The sequence below is a fragment of the Myodes glareolus genome, chromosome 8 (genome assembly GCF_982192425.1).
Source record: "Myodes glareolus chromosome 8, mMyoGla1.1, whole genome shotgun sequence".
Taxonomy (NCBI): Eukaryota; Metazoa; Chordata; class Mammalia; order Rodentia; family Cricetidae; genus Myodes; species Myodes glareolus.
The window spans coordinates 81,877,859-81,897,569 of record NC_142033.1 but is presented as its reverse complement, the minus strand read 5'-3'; the positions used below and the strand labels follow the sequence as shown (position 1 = coordinate 81,897,569).

Genomic DNA, 19,711 nt, shown 5'->3' with positions numbered 1-19,711 from the left:
TGAGAGATGGGTATCTTCCCACGGTCCACACCTCTGGTGGTTCCTCCTGGTTTAGAACAAAGGCATCTCATGAAATTGCAAAGTGGAAAAGTCTCATAGCTATTTGTCTTGGCTGAGATACTTCCATGAGGAAGTGTTCACCACCATTACCAAGACCCTTCCGTGAGACAGACCATGAGGAGGTGTTTACCACCATTACCAGACATTAAATCTTACCCTTTTCGCTCTTGTGGGGCGTATTAATCTACATACAAAACTGCATTGCTGGGCTGAGTGGCTTCGCTTGTCCTGTGAGGCGTCTTTTTGCCCCACCTAGATGCAGCTGCCCAGCGGGCTGCATGTGTCCTGCATAGCTCCTACATCCTTCTGTCTTCCACGTCTTTGTACTCATCTCCCAGACTTTCACCTACCTCAGTCTCTTAACCAGCCTGAGTGGACTCATAGCAAAAGTAAAAATGATAGCGAATCCCTGGAGGGAAGCAAGCAAGGGTGTTCTAAGTGCCTTCAGCAGGGGAATGTGGTAAACATCCTCCCGTGGCCATGGGTGCCAAGTCTCCACATTTCTAGGAAAGAGAATCCAGATGTTGACCTCATCTAGAAAGGTTGATAATTACATGTCTCCTGCTTCTCTAGAGAGCTACATGCAAATGACTAGCTGTTTATTTTCACCTCACCTCACAGTCGTTTCCTCCTTGTGAGTTCATCAGCGGGCGTCCGCGCTGCATCAAGGCAGCAGGTCCTAACGAGTTTATGCTGTCCTGGCATCTTGGATTCATTTATATGAGTAGTGCATTCCTCGGCTTTTGTTCCCTGGAAGTGTTTCTGTTCACACCATCCCTAGTGCCTCCACCGAGCACTGGAAAGGAACCACATTCGTGGCAGGGATATCATAAATACTTGAAGAAAAGAGAAGCAACCTTGTTTTCTTTTTCATTTAACACTGGAGTAGAAGTATGACCGTGATCTGAGTCCTGACTCAGATCGCACAACAGTGTAAGAACAATAAATGTGTTAGCCTGCCATCATGCCAGCAAAATATACCTGAGGTGCCAATTTGTAAAGAGAAAGAGGTTATTTTGACTGAGAGTTATGGAGGTTCCGGTCTAAAATCAAGTGAGCTTCCTTGGGATGAGGGTGCTGCCAGCAAGGGTGCTACAAGCATGTAGCAGAGTAAAGTCTTCACCTCAAAATGTAGCAGCAACCAAAACACAGAGTACCCCAACGTCTCCCTGAAGGGCATGCCCACAGTGACTGAAGAGCCACCCAGAGCTTCCACCACCCTTATTTCGCCAGCCTAGGGATCGACTCCTGGACACGTGGGCCTTTTGGGGATACTCATTCAAACTGTAACAGTAAGACAGTTGATCCTTTCTTTTAGCTTTAGGTTTCTAAATATGTCCCCCAATAAAAGGACTAGAGAGGGAAGGTGACCTATTACAAGGATGTAGGAGGCACCCTGAAGAGCAGAGGAAAATAGTAGCTTGAGTGCAGGGCAGGAAGTCTTGAGCGAGTGGTCCCAGTAGACACTTCTAGGAGTGGGACCAGAACAGCACATTGGCCCTTCAGTCCTGGCAACCCAAAGGCGTCTTGTCTTTCTCTTTAGTGGCACACCTGCCCTGAAGTGAAGCCTGGACATGTTCTGCTGAGCAGCCATAGCTCTTCAGAACTTTCCAGTTTGTAGGAAAGTCCCAGCAAACAAAATCTACCCTTTAGGGAGTACGAGCCCAGGCAGGGAGTGCAGCTCAGTCCAAGTGGGGTCTGTAAATTAGATGATGGCATGGGCCACTGATAATTTCCGGCTTCTGATCACTGAACTACAGTTAAGTAAGAATGTTCTAACAGCCACACCGTCTGTTTAACAGACCCAAGTAGACAGAGAAGAGAATGGAAATGGGAGCGAGTAAATGGGGCCAGATGTTGCTATTTGGGGAACCCTGATGAAGAACATGCAGAAAATCTAAACTACTTAAAAATTTTGTGCAAGTGTGAAATTATTACAAAATAAGATGCTAAACCAAAAACAACAAAAACCCTCTGCTTAAAACTAGAAATAGGCTCTGTGTACACACAAGGTGACAGAAATCTCCAGAGCATGCCACCAAAGTTCTCCATATCTACAAGAACCACATCTTTGGATTTTTGGTGTGCCATACCAGAACTAGATAGTCTCTATATTATTTTCTTCCAGGACTCAAGTCCAAGTTGTTTTTCTTGCCAGGGATATTATCAAAACCTCCAGCTCAGCTAGTCTCTACCTTCTGCTACCTTCCCAAAAGAGGTCCCCAGCCAGGACCCGAGTGACACCTTGGAGACAGAGGGTGGTACTTTCTGCACAGTGATCTCACATTTGGGGTGAATGCCCACGTGCTCCCTGCTTCCTTCCCCTTTCCTGAAATCATCTCTTTAGCTTCTGGTATCTGACACCTTGGCTTCTGCCTCTGTGTTGGTCATCTGTGTCCCCCAATTAAATGAAGCTCCATGACTCTAAAGACATTTGTCGGAGGTCCAGATCCCTGGAACCTTCGTGCCTGACTCTTAATGGGTCCTTGGGGAGTATCAGCTGAGGGAATGAGTTGTAGCATGCACGTCTCACCTCAGCCCGTGCAAATGAACCCGAAATAACTTGCGGAGTTCCACCCAGTCCAACTCAAGTCTTAAATTTCTTATAAAATTATAAATTACATTTTAGGTTTGTTTCATAGTACATGTGATAACTACAATTTAAAAATATCCCCCTTCTTGAAAATATTATGTATCCTGCATGTAGCTGTGTGTTGCTGATTACTTTGATGGGATTGCTAAATTATAAAAAATACTGTGAGTGGGTGCCACGACATTCTTACTCACTTTGTTTTGCTGAGGTTATTAATAAAGGGAGCTGTACTAGAATTGTACTATCAGTTGCAAAGAACTGTCTTCCATTCATATTCCCCCCCACCATGCACCACCCTGTCACCTTTGTAGAGATGTCTGTGCTGCTGACATTGGCCAGGCCCAGTGAAGGAGCCAGGCACTGTTTCTGCCAAAGCACCCCTCCCCTCTCTGCCCTGGCAGGGTGGGAATGGAACCCACAGCAGGCAGCCCAGCATGATAAGGCTTTCTTTGTACATGACACTTAGGAATGATCTGTGTGTCTTTTAAGAGCCACTTACTCATGGGAAAACAACCTCAGATAAAAGGAATCCGCTAGAGTCTAGCTCTTTTCATATAACTTCCATCTGTGTCCAGCCAGGAGACCAGAGAAGAATGAAAAGCTACAGTAGAGCAGGATTTTTAAAATTTTGAAAACAATAAATTTTCACATTAAAGGCAAAGAGTTAAACACTGGCAGAAGGCATATGGGGCTGGGCGTGTAGCTCAATGGGCAGAATGCTTGCCTAGCATCCATGAAGCCCTGGGTTTGATCCCTGCAGGGTGTTACATAAAACCCATGTGGGTGGTATATGCCTATAATTCAGCATTCAGGAAGTAGAAACAGGAGAATCAGAAATTTCATGATCATCTTTGGCCACGTAGTGAGTTTAAGGTCAGCCTGGGCTACGTGGGAACCTTTTCTTAAAGTGGGGGAGGGTATGGTTATGGCTGTAATGGCTAGTGTTACTTCTCAGCCTGACAAACCCTAGAATTGCCTAGGAGATGGGCCCCTGGGGGATTATCTTATCTTTACTGTGTGCTTAAGCATTAAGTCGCCTTCATCTCCGCTCTCTGTTCCTGACTCTGGATGTAGTGTGACCAGCTGCCTCGAGCTCCTGCCACTGCCTTGTAGTTTGGAACTGTGAGCTGACATAAACCCTTACTCCCTTAAGTTGCTTTTGTGGGTATTTCATCACAATTGTTAAAGATGAGACTAGTCTCTCCTAAGTGCAGTCTCATTCCCAGAGGTGAGCAGTGTGGACAGTATCCACATATGGTGTTCGTAGAATTGATAAGCATTTCTGTGTGTTCTGTCACACAGAAGTATCAGGATTCATTTTTAACTGATTGCCCTCTGATTAACATTTTCACTGTTTGTAATTCCATCCTTATTACTGTAATAAACAAAGTTGAAGTGACCATGTTTTACATATGTCTTTGGTCACTTAATAGATGGGGTGAATAGATTCCTAATAGTGTCATTGCTGGGCTAAATGATTTATGGTTTTATGAGTATATATACATATATATAAAAGTCATTTTATAAATAGTGTCAAATACAGTCTGTCCCTTGGAATGAAATGTGAAGGCATGTGGTTTGGTGGGACTGGCCCCTGGCCTGGGTCTGTGATTTGTTGCAGTCTGGTTTTAAATTCCTACCACTGGCCTCACATCCCTGGGACTCTGGGGCGACAGTGGCCCAGGATGTGAAGGCAGAGGACCAGACAATCCATCATGTTGATTAGTTGTTTCTGTAGTTTCAAGAAACCCTAGAAGATGTTTACTGAGCCTGACTGGAACAGAGGGACAAACCAAGAGGTTCAAGGCAGTGTCATTTGCTTTCATATCTGTCCTGGAAAGCTCTCTGACTCTGAGAACACCAAGCAGTTGGAAAAGGGCTAAGAGATATCCTGTTGGTTTCAGGTCCTCGTCCCTTTCTGCGGTTCTGTTCAACAGAACCTTTATCCCTTGGTTTAAAGGGCTTAGCACACATGCTGCTATTTCTTGGCTTGAATTTCTTACTTGCTTGTCCTACAGACACATCTGCCCAGCAGGCAGAAGTTGTCAATGGTGTCCTCAGTGACAAGTTTTGCTTGGGTTGCCTGAATTTTAGTACTGGAAACACAGTGGTCCCAGAGGGTGTGGCATCCATGGATGCATTCTGTGTTGTCTCTCAGTATGTGATGGCCTGTTGGCACTCAGCTGACTCTGTCAGGAATCATTGGCTGAGGGCAAACTCTTTGTTAGCTACTTCCATTCACTGACCTGTGTGGCACTTGAGCCTGTAGAACCGTCCTGTTTTACTGCTAGGAACATCCAGTCAGAGGGTTGGCACATGCAGCAGGTAGCAATGCCTAGGAACATATCTAGGACATATGGACTGAAAGGCTATGCTGTCCCACAGTTTCTACTGTTGTGGGTGTAAGGAGTTGGCACTAGGGGAAATATCTACCCAGGAAATTGGGGAAACTGAAAATCTGGAGATGACAGATGGATTTGCCCACAATTTTACTTGTTCCTCAACAACTTGAGCATTTTGCCCGAAATGTCTGGCAGACTAAGTTCTTGGGAAATGTTTAAACCTAGTAGAAAGATATTTTAACAAGGCTTGGTATCTAGCAATTCATCTTAAGAAAATAAACATATGCACTAAGATATATATTTGAAGATAATCTTAAAGAATTCTATAATAAGAATGAAAAGCTGAGGGGGCCCTGGGCAGCGTGGGAGAGTTCTGCCTCTTTGATGCCTGTGAGCCCTAAAGCAACGAAGAAGCATGATGACATGGCGAGGTGTTTATGATGTAATGTGAAGCTGCACAGCCCAGCTCACAAGTGTGTGTGCAGTATGATTACAATTCTGTCAGGGTTTCTATTTATAAATATCTGCGCAGAAGAATGCTGTCCCAGTGAGTCTGCGAACTGTCAGTGATTAGCAGTTTGTTTCCCCTTTGTTCCTTACTGTAATTTTCCAGTTTGATAGGAGAATCACGTCATTTCTATATAAAGCTAACTTATCTATGTGTCTTTATCCATCATCTTTACACAAATGTATTTATATATGTGTGTACATACTGGTATCGTATAGATATGTTCCTATGTACATATTCTTACATGTAATTGTATGTTGTGGTATCACGATGCTTGAGTTCAAGCAGCCTTTGATGCTTAAGAGCTCTAAAGCCCAATATTAGTGATGATGGCCACTCTGGAAGGACAAAGAGAAGCTGTAAAATACTTTCTTTAACTGAAAAGGTAAGAGTAAATCAAATATTTTGATAGCAATGCCTTGTTCGAATAACTTTTACCACGGTTCATCCTCAGAATCGTTTTATTTTATTATGAGCTGTATTGTTTGTTATTTTAAGCTGTTAATTTCCGCCATGTCTGTAACTAAACTCCATTATAGGCTCACAATTATAGAAAAACACATGTAGCTTATAGTACTATCCTTTGTTCCAAGCAGCTCTGGGGGCCTTGAACAAAATCCCTCACTGAGAGTAAGGTGGCCTTGTCTTTTCACTCCTCTTTGATTCACCAGTAAATTTTTCCTGAGTTGCTTTCAGTTTTACTTGATATGACGGGGTGCCAATTTATAAAAGTTGGCTTTGTCAAAATAGCAGGCTTTATGCATCTCAGGTGAGTCAAACGTGCATACGCAGATAAGTAAAGGCCCTTCTGTTGAAGTAGAGCTGGTGCAGGGGCAGCCTTGGCTGGTGAGAGGCCCTTCCCTGTAGAGAAGTCTGAGCCACGACTGCAGAAGGCCGTCAGGTTTGAAAACTATTTTTAGTGATAGAACTGTCTGATTTGTAAGGAGTTCTCAAGGACTTAAAATATCTATAAATCTTACTGAAAAGTGAGGCTGATAAAATTCTGTGAATCACAGACTTTCCAAAGTAGAGTTAAGTTGGTTGCTGAGCAGGGTCGTCCGTTGTTACGGTTAGAGAGTCGTGATCACGGCGCTGAGTCCTGCACTTCAGGGTCCTTAGAGACAAAGCCGTGCTATATATACCTTAGGACAAAGCTCAGGAAGACTCCATGGAATTACATTCTTTTTTACTAAAATTACCTTAGCCCGTTTTATTTACCCTAAAACTCCTAGGCATCAGGCACCCCTGCATTCCTCTATTTATGGGTATTAAGGACGTCTCAACTCAAAAATATTGGAGTCTCCGTGGCAGGAAGGATACAACGTGCTGAGAGGCAGCTGGTTGGTAGAGGAAGAAAAGACCAGCTAGGTCAGAGAGCCCTGGGTCCAAACCCTTGCCCCGGGATTGACTATTCTTGTCACTGGGGAAGCCTTGCTGCCTCCAGACGTTATTCTGAGGGGGCGGATTTGATATCTGCCTTCAGGCTAGCTTTCCTCCTGCTGCCTTAGCATGACTTTTCTGCCTTTGCCTGTCTAAATCCTGCAGTTTCAGAATAAAACAGTCACTGCGGAGACACCCGTGCTTGCCTTTCACAAAAGCATGCTTCTTCTGGTCCTCTGATTGCAGCCAGCCTCTCCAGAGTCTGGAGTGGCGAAAATTCTGTCTTACACCCTACAAGGTCCTTTGATCTAAGGAGTCATTTAGACAGAGATGAAGAATGAGGACAGCTCAGGGTCCCTCAGCTTCTGCTTTCAGATACCCGCCACTGTCGCAGTTACTGTGCAGCGTCTGGAACGAGCGGACCTCAGTGACGCTGAGCCGTCAGCCTGCACACCCCAGGGACCAGGCCGTCTACATGGGGAAATCTTGCACTGCAGACAGCTGGTGAGGGGGGCCAGGGAGGCACAGAGCTTCGAGTGTCCTGTTTTCTATTTTTATAAGGTGAGCCTCTGGCACAGTTTCACTGCCAAAGTCAGAAGATCTTTTGAATTCAGTAACAAGATTCCTTAGTCCCCAGCCAGCAGCAGCAGCAAGGTCTGACTAGTACAGGAAGCTGTGGTGAGAGTGTGTGCCAAGGCTGGGAGCAGGGCAGCCCAAAGACCCCGTACTGTCCACCTGCTGGGGACCACGAAGACAAAAAGCCAGGCATCCCAGACTGTAGCTTGGGGCCACGGAGCAGATGTGCCTCGGCACCTCTTGTTCTTAAACACCTTCCCTTTTTTTTCTGCAAAGAAAGGGGCCTTTGTTCCTTCCTCTATATGGTGAATGTATAGGAAATGACAACAGAAAGTCTGGGAACAATGGAACGTTTTATTACCTCATCAGGACCCTTACAGCAGAGTGTGTAGTGGGTCAGTCCAGCGAAAAAGCACTCCCTCCCCCACCCCTCTCTAAAAGAGAGTTTCATGTTGTTGACGTAATTGTGCCTGTTCTCTTTCATACTATTTATTTTTAAAGCAATTAACTATTTGGTCGTTTTCTTTGTGATACTTTTCCATTGCGTCTTAACCAGTTGAGGTCTGCTTTCTAAGAACTGAGAATGCTGGGGAACAGGCATTTAGATCCCTCCCCATCTGTCTACAAAGTTGCCTCCAGGCTTTCAGCTGGCCCAACCTACTCATCTTGGGTCTATGGACAAAGATGACTGTAAGATTTTCAAAGAGACATCTGAAGAGCCAATTTCATACCCAAACTGTGAGGCCCGCTGTCACTCACGGGTTCCCACTTCACAGATGGAGAAACTGAGACTCAGAAAAGTTGAGTAAACCAGGAAAGGATTTGTGGCCCCCTGTGACTCCAGAGTTACTGCCTTAGAACCAGCCCTAAATGCCATACAAAAACTTGTTGTCAGAGCCAAAGTTGCGTGCGTAGAGCATCAGACTTTGTGTGTTCCACTCGTTGACAAACCAGTGCCCCGTGGTTCAGATGCGGAAAATAAATCTTGAGCAGATCCCTGACTGTGTCAGGGTAGAACTGTGGGTCTCCAGCCTCCCTGCCTCCTCGTCCTGCACAGATTCCCGTGTGCCCTGGACAGTTTGCCCATGGAAAATAACAGCCAGTGCCGTGGCTCCTACCCTGCTGCTGAAATGTGAGTTGCTGGGGGCCCGAAGCCTTGATCTCCTTGAGAGAACCTTCTGTGTCCACCCTGGTTAAGAAATGAGAGCATTCAGTGTGCCTCAGAGGCCCAGGCTGCTCCCAGGAGCTCTTGGCCCGAGTTCTTGCACAGACCTATGAAATATACAACCCTTGCTTGATTCCTTAATGAGCGCCAGCACAGCTCAGAGGGCTGCTCAGGGGGCAGATGACAGTGTGGCACAAAATGCTCCATCTAGAACCCTCCTTTGAAAGATCCTGTGGAAGGAGGTTGGAGCCGCACACAGCATTCGCTTTGTGCCTTATATATTTGCTACAAAACGTCCCTTCTGTAGTTTCCAACATTTACCCAGATCAACACTGCTGGTATGTGTAATGGTTTTTCCAGAGTTCTGTCTTGGAGGTTGTTTGGCTTGCGGGCAGCAGGCCCTGTGGAGTTTGGGGAAATAGCCAAAGAATGGTGTTTCAGTTAGAGTCTATAACGGGAGGTGTGTGCTTTTCTGTCTGTTCTCTCTCACAGGCTTTGGGGTTCGGGGGGAGGGGAGAAGGTCTCAGCCTTTTTTTTTTTTTTTTTTTTGCCCATCATGTACTGCCCTGTCCTGCCAACCCAGCTTTTTGTGGGAATCTCAAAGACGTGGAGTTAAACCTGTGACAGAGTACGTGTTAGCTTGTACTGGCCAGACTATATATAGATGGGGGGAGGGGGGCGCGGGCTGTGGAACATCTGAGGGGAAAAAGAGGGAGTTTAAAGAAAAATGCAGTGGGCTCAAAACAGACTTTGAAACGTGGAGCCACGGCCGATCTGGGCAGGAAAAGCGGCGAGTGGACTTGGGGAGACATGAAACACATACTTCCCCACCACAGAACTTTCCTGGAGGAGACGGTGTTCGCTGTAACCACATAAATGTTTCGAAGCTTAGGAAAGGAAGAGCATTGGGAGGCTGATCCGGGGAGTGGAAAGCTTCACAGACTCAGGAGGCCCTGCACACTGCAAACCAGAATATCAAATGCATTTCTACTTTCCAAATTTCTGTTTCTTTTATGTTAAAGCATTTTAGAAAGAATGTTCCTGCCTAGAGACCACAGACATATTTTCTTGATTTGAATTAAGTGTTAGTTCCTAGACTGAGTCAGTCATGTGAGCTCTGTGTAGGCATCTGCTTTGCTGGTAGAGGCAAACTTTCACTGAGTGAGACAGAAATTCCAGAAGAGGGAGGGGTATTTTTCTTTAAAAGTGAAAGTGGGTTTGAAAGCAAATCCTGCTATTTTTCTGAGTCAGGGAGCGGCAGGAATAGAGAGGTCCTCTGGGTTCCCCCAGCTTGTCTCACATAGAGAAGTATCCTGCCTGTCACCCCTGAAGCATCCCCGCCCCCATCTGGGAGTTCCAAGCCAGAGGAATATGACCTCTTTCTTCCCAGCCTCAGAGCTACTTTGTCCTTTATTAGTAGGACCCTTTTCTGCTTGATGATGTGGACATAGCTCCTAGCCCCAAGGCCAGTGCTGCCATTGACTCCCCTCCATTGAGCCATCCTTCTAAGCACATGAACTGGAGAAGGGGCAGAGAACAGGGCTACCAGAAACAGATTGTCTGACGGCAGCCTCAGCGCTGAAGTTGTGGCTGATGGCAGCAGTTGGGGACAAAGATTAGCGGGAGGTTGGTCTGCACCCAAAAGGTGCACGCGCTCAAGCGGAAGTGGCCTGCTGGTATGTCGCTGCCCAGGGATTTTTGCAGCCGATCATGCTGTGTGCTGTTGATGTTGTCACCATTGTCATCAGCCTGAAGAGCCCATGGGGTGGTTACATTAGTCCGAGGAAGGGCACAACTGGGCTGTTGGAGTGATTGGGTTCCTACCTCGGGGACAAGGAAGATGGCAGGCAGGCAGAAGCAGCCTTGATCAGGGCAAAGCTGTCCAGGACTACAGCCCTTGCTGGACTGTGAGCCTGACCTCCCAGGGAAGACAGGGAAACACCAGGAACAAACTACCAGGCGGTAGTCATTCACAGTTTAAACCGCCACCTTGTCCCTCCCACTGCTGTTCCCATGCTATTAAGGTAAGAGCTTTGTTGCGGAGTGTTTTGTTGTGGTGGCTGTTTTTGTTTGTTTAAATACGTCCCTTAAAGGCTGCCTCCCTGTCAAATGGAACAGGGGCCATTTTTAAATCTCTGAAATTTCTGCTATGCTTTTTTCCCTAGGAACTGTTTGGTTTCCATATATTTGAATAGGACCTGGAAACTGTAGCTTGTCCTCAATTTTAGGAGAAGAGCCAAATAATTTCGTGACTGTGTTCTTCTGTACCCCTTTCCGTCGGTCTGTCTATTTATCTCAACTTCCTCCTGGGCCTCAGGAACTAGGAAGGATGTCAAGAGAACAAGAGCTGCAGGCCCTTTGGACTCTGGGAATAGAGAGAAAGGGGTGATCACAGTTTAGGGGAGAAGGAGGGTCAACTCAGACATTTGTTGCATTTGTACAAGTGTAAACTGTCCAACCTAGAACCACTATAGTGTTTGAGTGAGTTTTGTGACTCCCTAAGCCAGGCTGGTGGCTTGGCTGTGTGCTGTCTATGCCTATGAGATTCCCGGTCCTTCCGAAGAGAGGGAAGGAAAGGGAGCCCTGTAGCCCTTGACCTACATCTGTGGAGCCCGAGAGACCACTTGTCCATGTGTTGAAACACTAATGTTTTTACTTGTGTTTTATCTTGTCTTTGTTTTTTTCTTGTAAATGCAAAGTTGTTTCATCTGTGCCTGTCTCTTTTGTGTGTTGCAGGATGTCAAAGTCTTTAGTGAAGATGGGACAAGCAAAGTGGTGGAGATTCTGACAGACATGACAGCCAGGGACCTGTGCCAGTTGCTGGTTTACAAAAGTCACTGTGTGGATGACAACAGCTGGACTCTGGTGGAGCACCACCCCCAACTGGGATTAGGTAGGGGACTGGTCGCCTGGCTTGGGAACAGCACCCGGGGACCCCAGGTGCTTGTAATCAAATGGGCATGCATGCCACAGTCAAATGTAAATGTGTCACCATCTCCTGCCACATGGGGAGGTGGTAGTAAGCTGCTCTGCGTTCCTTCTGACCCTTGCTTTCTCCCAAATTTCACTCTCCCTCCTTCCCAGTCCTCGCCCTCTGATACTCTGAGAATCTCACCTTGGGTGCTCAAAGCAGTAGCTTCCCAAAGGCTCAGCCTAGGTGATAGATTCTCTAGGACTTGGTTCTTCTCCCAGAGCCTAGGGGTGCTTGGAGCCCATTGGCCAACTGAGTTACAGCTCCCCATCTCAGAACAGCTCAGCCTGTTCATAGACAGAAGGGAGCCATGGTTCCCTGGGGTAGCCACAGAGAGGCAGATACTTTATAAAGGGCTCTCACAGGAGTGAAGTGCCTGCTTGGCAGCTTTCTGAGACCATGCCTGCACTGCACACAGGCACGCATATGTCTGTATCTTTCCTACGGAACAAGGGCGCATTTTATACCATAGAATATTTGAAAACATGTACTATTTTCAGAACTTGCTAAGGTGCGTTTTATAGTTTTATACATATTTTTTTTCTTTCTTTCTTTTTTTTTTTTTTGGTTCGGTTGATTCATCTCAGATAAAGAAGCCTGTCAGACTTTTGTTTAAAGGTTTCTTTTCCACACCAGTTCCTTCCCTTCTTAGGGAATGAGTGAAGCACGTTTTCTGAATGGGCTGGATTTAAGGGAGGATTCTGTGAGTTTTTAAAGTTTTTAAGATTCACCGTCTTTAAATGAACAACCCCAACACAGGCTCCATTTCTGCCTTCCCAGTTCTCGCATTTCTCTCCGTGTGATGTGTGTGTGTGTGTGTGTGTGTGTGTGTGTGTGTGTGTGTGTGTGTGTTTTATTCAAACCTACCATTTAATTTTAAAAAAAAAAAAGCACAGCTTTGTAGCTCTTTAAAAGGAAATCCTATTTCTGCCACAGTTCCACAGCAGTCTCTTGTCAGGGTCCCACCGGTGGAAAGACACGGTGCTCTGTGGTTCTTCTCAGAAAGCCCTGTTCATGTCCCAGCGTTAACCTGCCCTGCTGTGGATGAGTGAACCACAGACTTGTGGGAGGCTCTTTGTAATGGATGTTGCTCTAGGGTGTGTTTTTTGGGTCCTGGCCTAAAGAGTGGGGCCTCACCTCTGCTCAGTGTGGAACCACCCTGCCCCACATTCCTGGGTATCGCTGTCTCTGTGGAAACGACTCTCTTAGGCAATTCTATATTGAGGCTTCTTATTAGGGAGGAGGACACACAAGAGGGAAACTGTAAGTGCAAGTCTTTCAGGCCGATTCTAAAACAGATCACAACACAAAACTGTTACAACTGGGGGCACGAGGATGGCAGACAGCATTCTGATTAGTTTTGGTTTATGTGTGTTCTCAGATTAAGATTTACCAAACAGTGCTACTGTGCTGATCTTAGCAGCTGAAAAACTGGAAACTTCTGATGAACAGCCCTTCCTATAAGGCCTCCCTGCAGGAAATTCTTTAGCCTTGGTGTGTGGAGGCAGTCAGTGATTAGGGCCAGCAAGTGTATGCTAGCATAGGGTAGATGGAAAAGTCCCATCTGTTCGAGCATGTGCGCTGCGAATCTCTAGACTCTCCCCTTCCCCCAGGAAGGTTTTTCACAGAGGCGATGCAGTGATGGAACATAGCCGTCCCACACACATGGCAAACAGAGTACTTTTTAAAGAAATTTTACAAAATACACTTTTAAATGTACAAAACAGTATTTTGGCGCTCCGTCCCTTACACTGACACGTTGCAAAGCCATCAAGCAGGAAGCGTCCAGGGCTGGGGAGCTCTGTGTTTGTTTCAATCAGGTATGGCAGTGCCTTGGACATGGACACCTGAAGAGTGCCCAGAAGGAGATACCCTGGCTTGGTGTTCCTTCCATAGCTCCCTGGCCATTCATTTGAAAATGCCGAGTGGTATCTTTTCCCCCATTAAAATGTACAGATAGAAAGAAAGCTGCTGACTGACTTGGCGTCGAGGAGGTTTGGACACGCTTCCTCACCTAGTGCCATGATTCCCAGCAGTCAGGGAGACCTGAGACTTTCTACCACGTGGGAGGGGCTCGGGAAGGGGCTGAGCCAAATGAAAGGCTGTACTGAGCCCTGTTCTGTGTTCTGTTCTGCACGGTCTCTCCATGCCACCTGGGCTGGCCGAGCTTCTTGCCGAGGCTCGAAGTAGCTATGTACTTTAAAAGCAAAGAGGTACAGTTTTCTCTTTGAGTTGTCTGATGCTCAAGCCTTTCTGTCACAGAGTGAGGTATTGATACAGATGCTGAGCATCGTTGCAGATATTTGAAAAATAACAAATGGCCTTTGAGGAGTCTCCACTTCCTCCGCTTGAACACAGAGTAGTTTAGGAATATCCTCAAAAACAGCACTGGTCCAGTTTTACTCAGAACCCCTGGAACAGCAGGAAGTTCACAGGCAGGCAGGCCCTTGATGGTAACAAGTTGTAGGCCACAGCTGTGCCTAGAGGCCTCCTACAGCGGCCTGAGGAAGGGTTTAGCAGGGCTTCTCCGCTGGTTCCCGGCTTACTGCGGAAGGAAACGGGAGTTGACACTGCAGCTGGTTTGCATGAAGAGTCACAATGAGGCCCCTCTGGGGGTCACCAGACTGTCGGGGGAGGGGAGCGTGATCATTTAGGGCTGCATAGGCCAGCTCGGTAGTCACTGGTTACCTGAAACCACAGTGGGGCCCAGTTTCCCCTGCTCCTTCTCCAGGCATCAGGCCCTCCCCTGTGTGTACGTGCAGGATGTGTGCAGCTTGCCCTGCCCAGGAGCTCTCCCAGAGAGCTTCTGTTGGGGGGCAGAGCGGTAGAGACCACAGCGTTGGTCTTAGCTGGGAAGCTGCCCACAGGGTCCTTTGTGCTCCTCAGAGCTCTTTGGAAAGCACCACACTTTCTGATTTAGAGCTAGCCACTGCATCCCTACTTAGGCGGCTGCTGCCTCCCTTTTTACTCTGTATTTTAAATGGAAAAGTAATTTATTCTGTAAAACAACCACCCACAGGTTATGGGGTTGTTGAGTTTTGTTTTTAAGTTTATTTAGAATATTTTCTCTGAGCAAAACTCCTAATGGAATCCACTGATCTGTTTTTAGATGAAGAAAGTCTGTTTAAAAATGAATGAACTTAAGCCCGACTGTTTTTTCAGACCACGCGTCACAGTTTTAGTCAATGCCTAAGTTGTATGCGGTTGTTCGCATATGTCTTGCGGAAATATAACCCTTGTGTAAACATAAGCGTTCGTGTGTTACGGGTAGAATTCTCCCGGATAGAGAGAGGTAAATGGAAACTGTTCTAGGTTTGCATCAAGCGTGGCTTTTCATGTGCTGTGAGTTTTTGTATTGCCATGGGGACAAATTCTGGTTTTAAATACGTTTCTACCAAGATGTCCCCTTCTTACGGTATAAAAATGAAGGCCAAAGATGCATCAGCCCAGAATGTGCTCTTCGTAACAGAGAAATGCGCATGGCCACAGCTCTCCTCCTTGGACAGAAATTCTTTCTCCCAATTCTGACTTTTTAACTCAGAAGTGTCTTTTCCTAAGCGTCTCCCTTCCCTCCCAGCTGAGACTCGGCTCTGGCAGCATGAGAGGCCTTAGGGATTGAAGATACAATCCCTGTGTTCACTTACTCTGTGTATGCCTGGCTGGCATCAGGTCACACAGTAAGCGTAGGGTGGACTTACTGATACAGTTTAGTCCATTGTCTGTCACTACCACCTCCATTATGGCTTTCCAGGAGCTCTGGGGGAGGAGCTGTGATCTCCATTCCACAGCTTCTCTGAACATGTTATTCCTATCAGCGGGGAGCAGGCTGAGTCCGCTCCACATAAGGAGAGGTTCATAGAGGAGACTAACCATCCTTTCCAGACCCATATATAAGCTGTGCCTTTAAGAGGTATGTGTGCACGCGCCTGCCCACCTGGACAACATGCACAGCGAGTGATCTGTGTGGAGAACGTTCTTTTCTTTGCCTTCACACAAATCCAGCTGATGCACACATTCCGTGGTAGGGCCAGTGCTAACGGCTGGGTGTGAAAGACGAGTGCTCTGTACATCTCATTGCTTATGGTGTCTTGTCCACAACTCCCTTGGTCTTAACACCCTGCCTCTTGCAAGGCCTCCTTGCCTGGGATCTTTGCCTTTCCTTTGCTTTTGGTTGTGATAGTTAATTTGCTGCAAAAGTTGAAATTTGGTAGCATAGGGGGAAAATCATTTGTGCCCCTCTCATTAATGTTGTGTTGATTCCAAGTGCTAACCTGAATTTTGCATTTTATTGGGTTTTAAGACCTCTTTTAGATATCCATCAGCATTTTAAAGAGAGGCTTAAATAATAGTGTCATTCCTGACATACTCTTCATTCTCGGTGCTTAAAGAACAGGTTTCGGCCTTGTAAAATTGCCCTGAAGTCTCTGTCTCAGCTCATGTGTGTGATGTTTCTCCCCACAGAGAGGTGCCTGGAGGACCATGAGATTGTGGTCCAAGTGGAGAGCACCATGCCAAGTGAGAGCAAATTCTTATTCAGAAAGAATTATGCCAAGTACGAGTTCTTTAAGAATCCAGTGGTAAGTCTCCTTTTGGGGTTAACTTTGTGGCTCTTGGAATTTGTACTTGGGTTGAATACAATACTGCTTAGTGAAAGAGGCCTCACGTACAATGCCATCATAACTAGAAGTCATTAAGACTGGTGAAGGAGACTGTCTCCTTCCTCAGAGAGTAGAGATGGTCACACTGGAACATATTGATCCAATATTCAGCAGAAGAACTACTCATTAATCATTGCAAATACCAGATACTCTGTTGATTGTATGTTGGAATGAACAGCAGTCAGTGACTGGTATGCTGGCATCAACTCCTTGATGTTTTGGTGGGTTTCTTTTTCCCCATTTCTTTTTGGGGGTGAGGGGGCTGTCATGTGACATAGTAGCAAAGAATATTTCGTGACGTCTGAGCCTTTGGTGTTGTCCTGAGTCACCAGGCAGACTGACAGTCAGCTCAGGGAGATCAGTATCCACTTGTGATTGTGATAATTCCACTGGTTTGTTGAAAAGAAAAAAAAGTAATGGGTTCTGGGTAATTCAGCCCAGTAAGCTTTTTGTACAACTGCGGTCACTTTGCTGTTATTTATTTTGTGGTTGTGATCATACCTGAAGAATCTTTAACACTGGCAGGAGTGCCGTCTGCAATCAGCTTGTTCTCTCCCCTCTCTCTCAGAACTTCTTCCCGGATCAGATGGTCACTTGGTGCCAGCAGCCCAATGGCAGTCAGGCCCAGCTTCTGCAGGTACTAAGCAAAACTGACTTCTTACTGAAATAGACTTGTTGCAAATTTGAAATAAGGAACGGATTCTTGAAATCCTCCACCTTCTAAGGAAACGTACATTATGTCCACCCCGTTGTGAGAGCCATTTGCTTATCTCTGTTTCAGTACTAATTTTGTTGAGATTTCAAGAAGTTTGAAGGAATAAAATTTTGCCTAACACCCCACCCCAAAGTATTTATGAAATGTCAGCTATATATGACAATATAACTGCTTTCATTATTTTATGTGCATAATCCCTAATTTTAAAAATTTGTTCCTCCATAGAATTTTCTGAACTCCAGCAGCTGCCCTGAGATTCAAGGGTTCCTGCAGGTGAAGGAGATTGGAAGAAAGTCTTGGAAGAAACTGTATGTGTGCCTGCGCAGATCTGGCCTCTATTACTCCACCAAGGGGACTTCAAAGGTAAAGTTTTAAAATATTTCATTTCTTCCTGCTCTAAGTATGTGCATTCTGAACTTGGGCTTAATTTTTAAATGCACCCAAACCTCTTTTTTGCTAATGATAACTTATTAATGAGCAATTTATATTATGGCTATACACAAAGGGATCAGTATACTGGTCTGTCAGGAACTGAATGGCAGCGCACACGGCAGCTCCTTCCTCCCATCAGTCCTGCACCTCTGGGATGCCCAGATATGGATCCCTACTGGGTTGAGCCTAGACCCTCCTGGCTGATTCAGTCAGTGCAGGGATATATTTGGTTTTCCTAATTTGGAACTCCGTTCCAAGCTGGCCGTAGGATAGATGCTGAATTGTTGTTGTCCTGTATTCATGAACAAAATATGATTTTGGCTCTGATGGAGCAAGTTTTAAAAACTGCATAGTTCATATAAAATAAAGTGAATCCATTACAACATGTAGCTGACATTTTTAGCTTATGTTATTGTTAGGATTACATGCTGTCATTTAAGTTTCATGTGCATGACCAATGGAAAGACGAGAGTTGCAAAGTGACTACAGACTTTAAAGTGAGCTTTGAGCACTATAGACTAAAAATGTGACCCCACACTTGGCTTGACTGCTGTTTGCAGGAACCCAGACACCTGCAGCTGCTGGCTGACCTGGAGGAAAGCAGCATCTTCTACCTGATTGCTGGGAAGAAGCAGTACAATGCACCCAATGACCATGGGATGTGCATCAAGGTACTCACATGGGCTGGGGCTGGGAACCATGCAGAGGATTCTTCTGCCCACTGTTTGGTTGCTGATCCTTTTGCTTCAAACAGACGTAGTTTTTACACTGGCTTTACTGTGTGCTTAGGATTGGGTGGTTTTTGAATAGTCCATGCTCTAGGGAGTACTCAGTGGACTTGGTAACTTAAGGCCAGGTAGCTGTTGGCCTCCGGCTTTTACCTGGTCATAGTAAGGAGAAGCAATGGCTTGTTAAGAGAGGCAAATCCTGACCTGACACCTGATTATCTGTAGCCACTAAATGAACTGACACTATTTGTGTGGGTGTCTGGTCATGAGGACTGACCACAGTACTGACGACCCTCTATGTGTGTGTATGTGGGAGCACTGTACATGGATATATATATGTGTGCCTGTAGTCAAAACACACAGATGTGGACATGTACTCATGTACATAGGCACAAACATACATTCGTGTAAATCCTCACTCACCATTGTACATACACACACACTCCTTGGCCAAGCCTTGTTCTTTTCCTCTTGGTGAGATTGTGGCGGTGTTGATTATCACTCGCTACACTGGGTGTATACTTGCTCACTTTTGCACTGGTGGGGTTTTCATTTTTCCTCTAGCCAAACAAAGCAAAAATTGAGATGAAGGAGCTGCGTCTGCTCTGTGCTGAGGATGAGCAGATCCGTACTTGCTGGATGACAGCCTTCAGACTCCTCAAGGTACGTGACTCAAGACTGCGGTGGCTGCATCTCAGGCAGAACAACTGGTTGTGGGTTCATCCTGGCACAAAAACGCTATGTTGTTTCTACCATTAAGTCGGAATTGACGTATCAAGTGTAGCTGTACATTCTTTTACTTAAGATCTCAGAGCCAGGTTTCCTAACTGAGCACTGTCAAGTGTTTGTGGAAATGTATTCTTTGTTAGCTAAAAGGGGAGCCCTGTGCATTATAGATCTCTGCCCACAAGATACCTCCAATCAGTGGAGGCAGCCAAAAATGCCTCTAGATGTTTCCAAATGTCCTCTGAGCATCCAGAATTAAAAAATACCCCACAGTAGACAATCCTCAGTTCTAAGCCAATGTAAAGTCTATCATCAAAGTAACGGAATGTAAGCTATCATCAAAGTAACGGAATGTAAGCCAGCCATGAAAAGAATACTTTTTATATGTTAAAATAATGAGATTTCTAGGTGTGGTGCACATGCCTAGAATACCAGCAATTGGAAGTGTAGGCAGGAAGATTGTTGAGTTTGAGGCCAGCTTAAACTTTATACGGAGACCCTTTCTTTTAAAAAAAATAATGAATGGATGGATAAATAAAAGGTTGCTCTCTGTTTTAGAAAAACTACTTGTTTTAAAAAACAAGTGTAGATCAGTATTAGGGTGTCCTTCATTTTGGGGTAGGAGAAAGAGGCAAAGTCAAAATATGTTTTTGACTCTTTGGTACAGGAAAAAGAAAGGTTGCTGAAAGATAACCCCACTACGCAAGTAGGGACAGGTGCTAGAGATGAACCTTTGTATTTCTCTATAGGTCTGGGTTTTTTGTTGTTTTTTTTTTTTACCTGAAAATGTGTATCTTTTTTAAGAAGGCAACAAAAGAAATAGAAAAATGGTATTGTACACTATAAGACAATGTGTT

General features: G+C 45.6%; 1 protein-coding gene across 3 annotated transcripts in view; it reads left to right on the top strand.

Moving 5' to 3' along the window:
• Positions 1 to 19,711, top strand: part of Grb10 (growth factor receptor bound protein 10) — a 112,933-nt gene that overhangs the window by 77,001 nt on the left and 16,221 nt on the right. For all 3 annotated transcript variants that reach the window (XM_085692223.2, XM_085692222.2, XM_085692220.2), the window contains 6 exons: positions 11,361 to 11,517; positions 16,057 to 16,172; positions 16,822 to 16,890; positions 17,194 to 17,331; positions 17,961 to 18,071; positions 18,693 to 18,791. In XM_085692223.2, the coding sequence (XP_085548349.2) occupies positions 11,361 to 11,517; positions 16,057 to 16,172; positions 16,822 to 16,890; positions 17,194 to 17,331; positions 17,961 to 18,071; positions 18,693 to 18,791 (690 nt within the window). The remainder of the gene's footprint in view (positions 1 to 11,360; positions 11,518 to 16,056; positions 16,173 to 16,821; positions 16,891 to 17,193; positions 17,332 to 17,960; positions 18,072 to 18,692; positions 18,792 to 19,711) is intronic.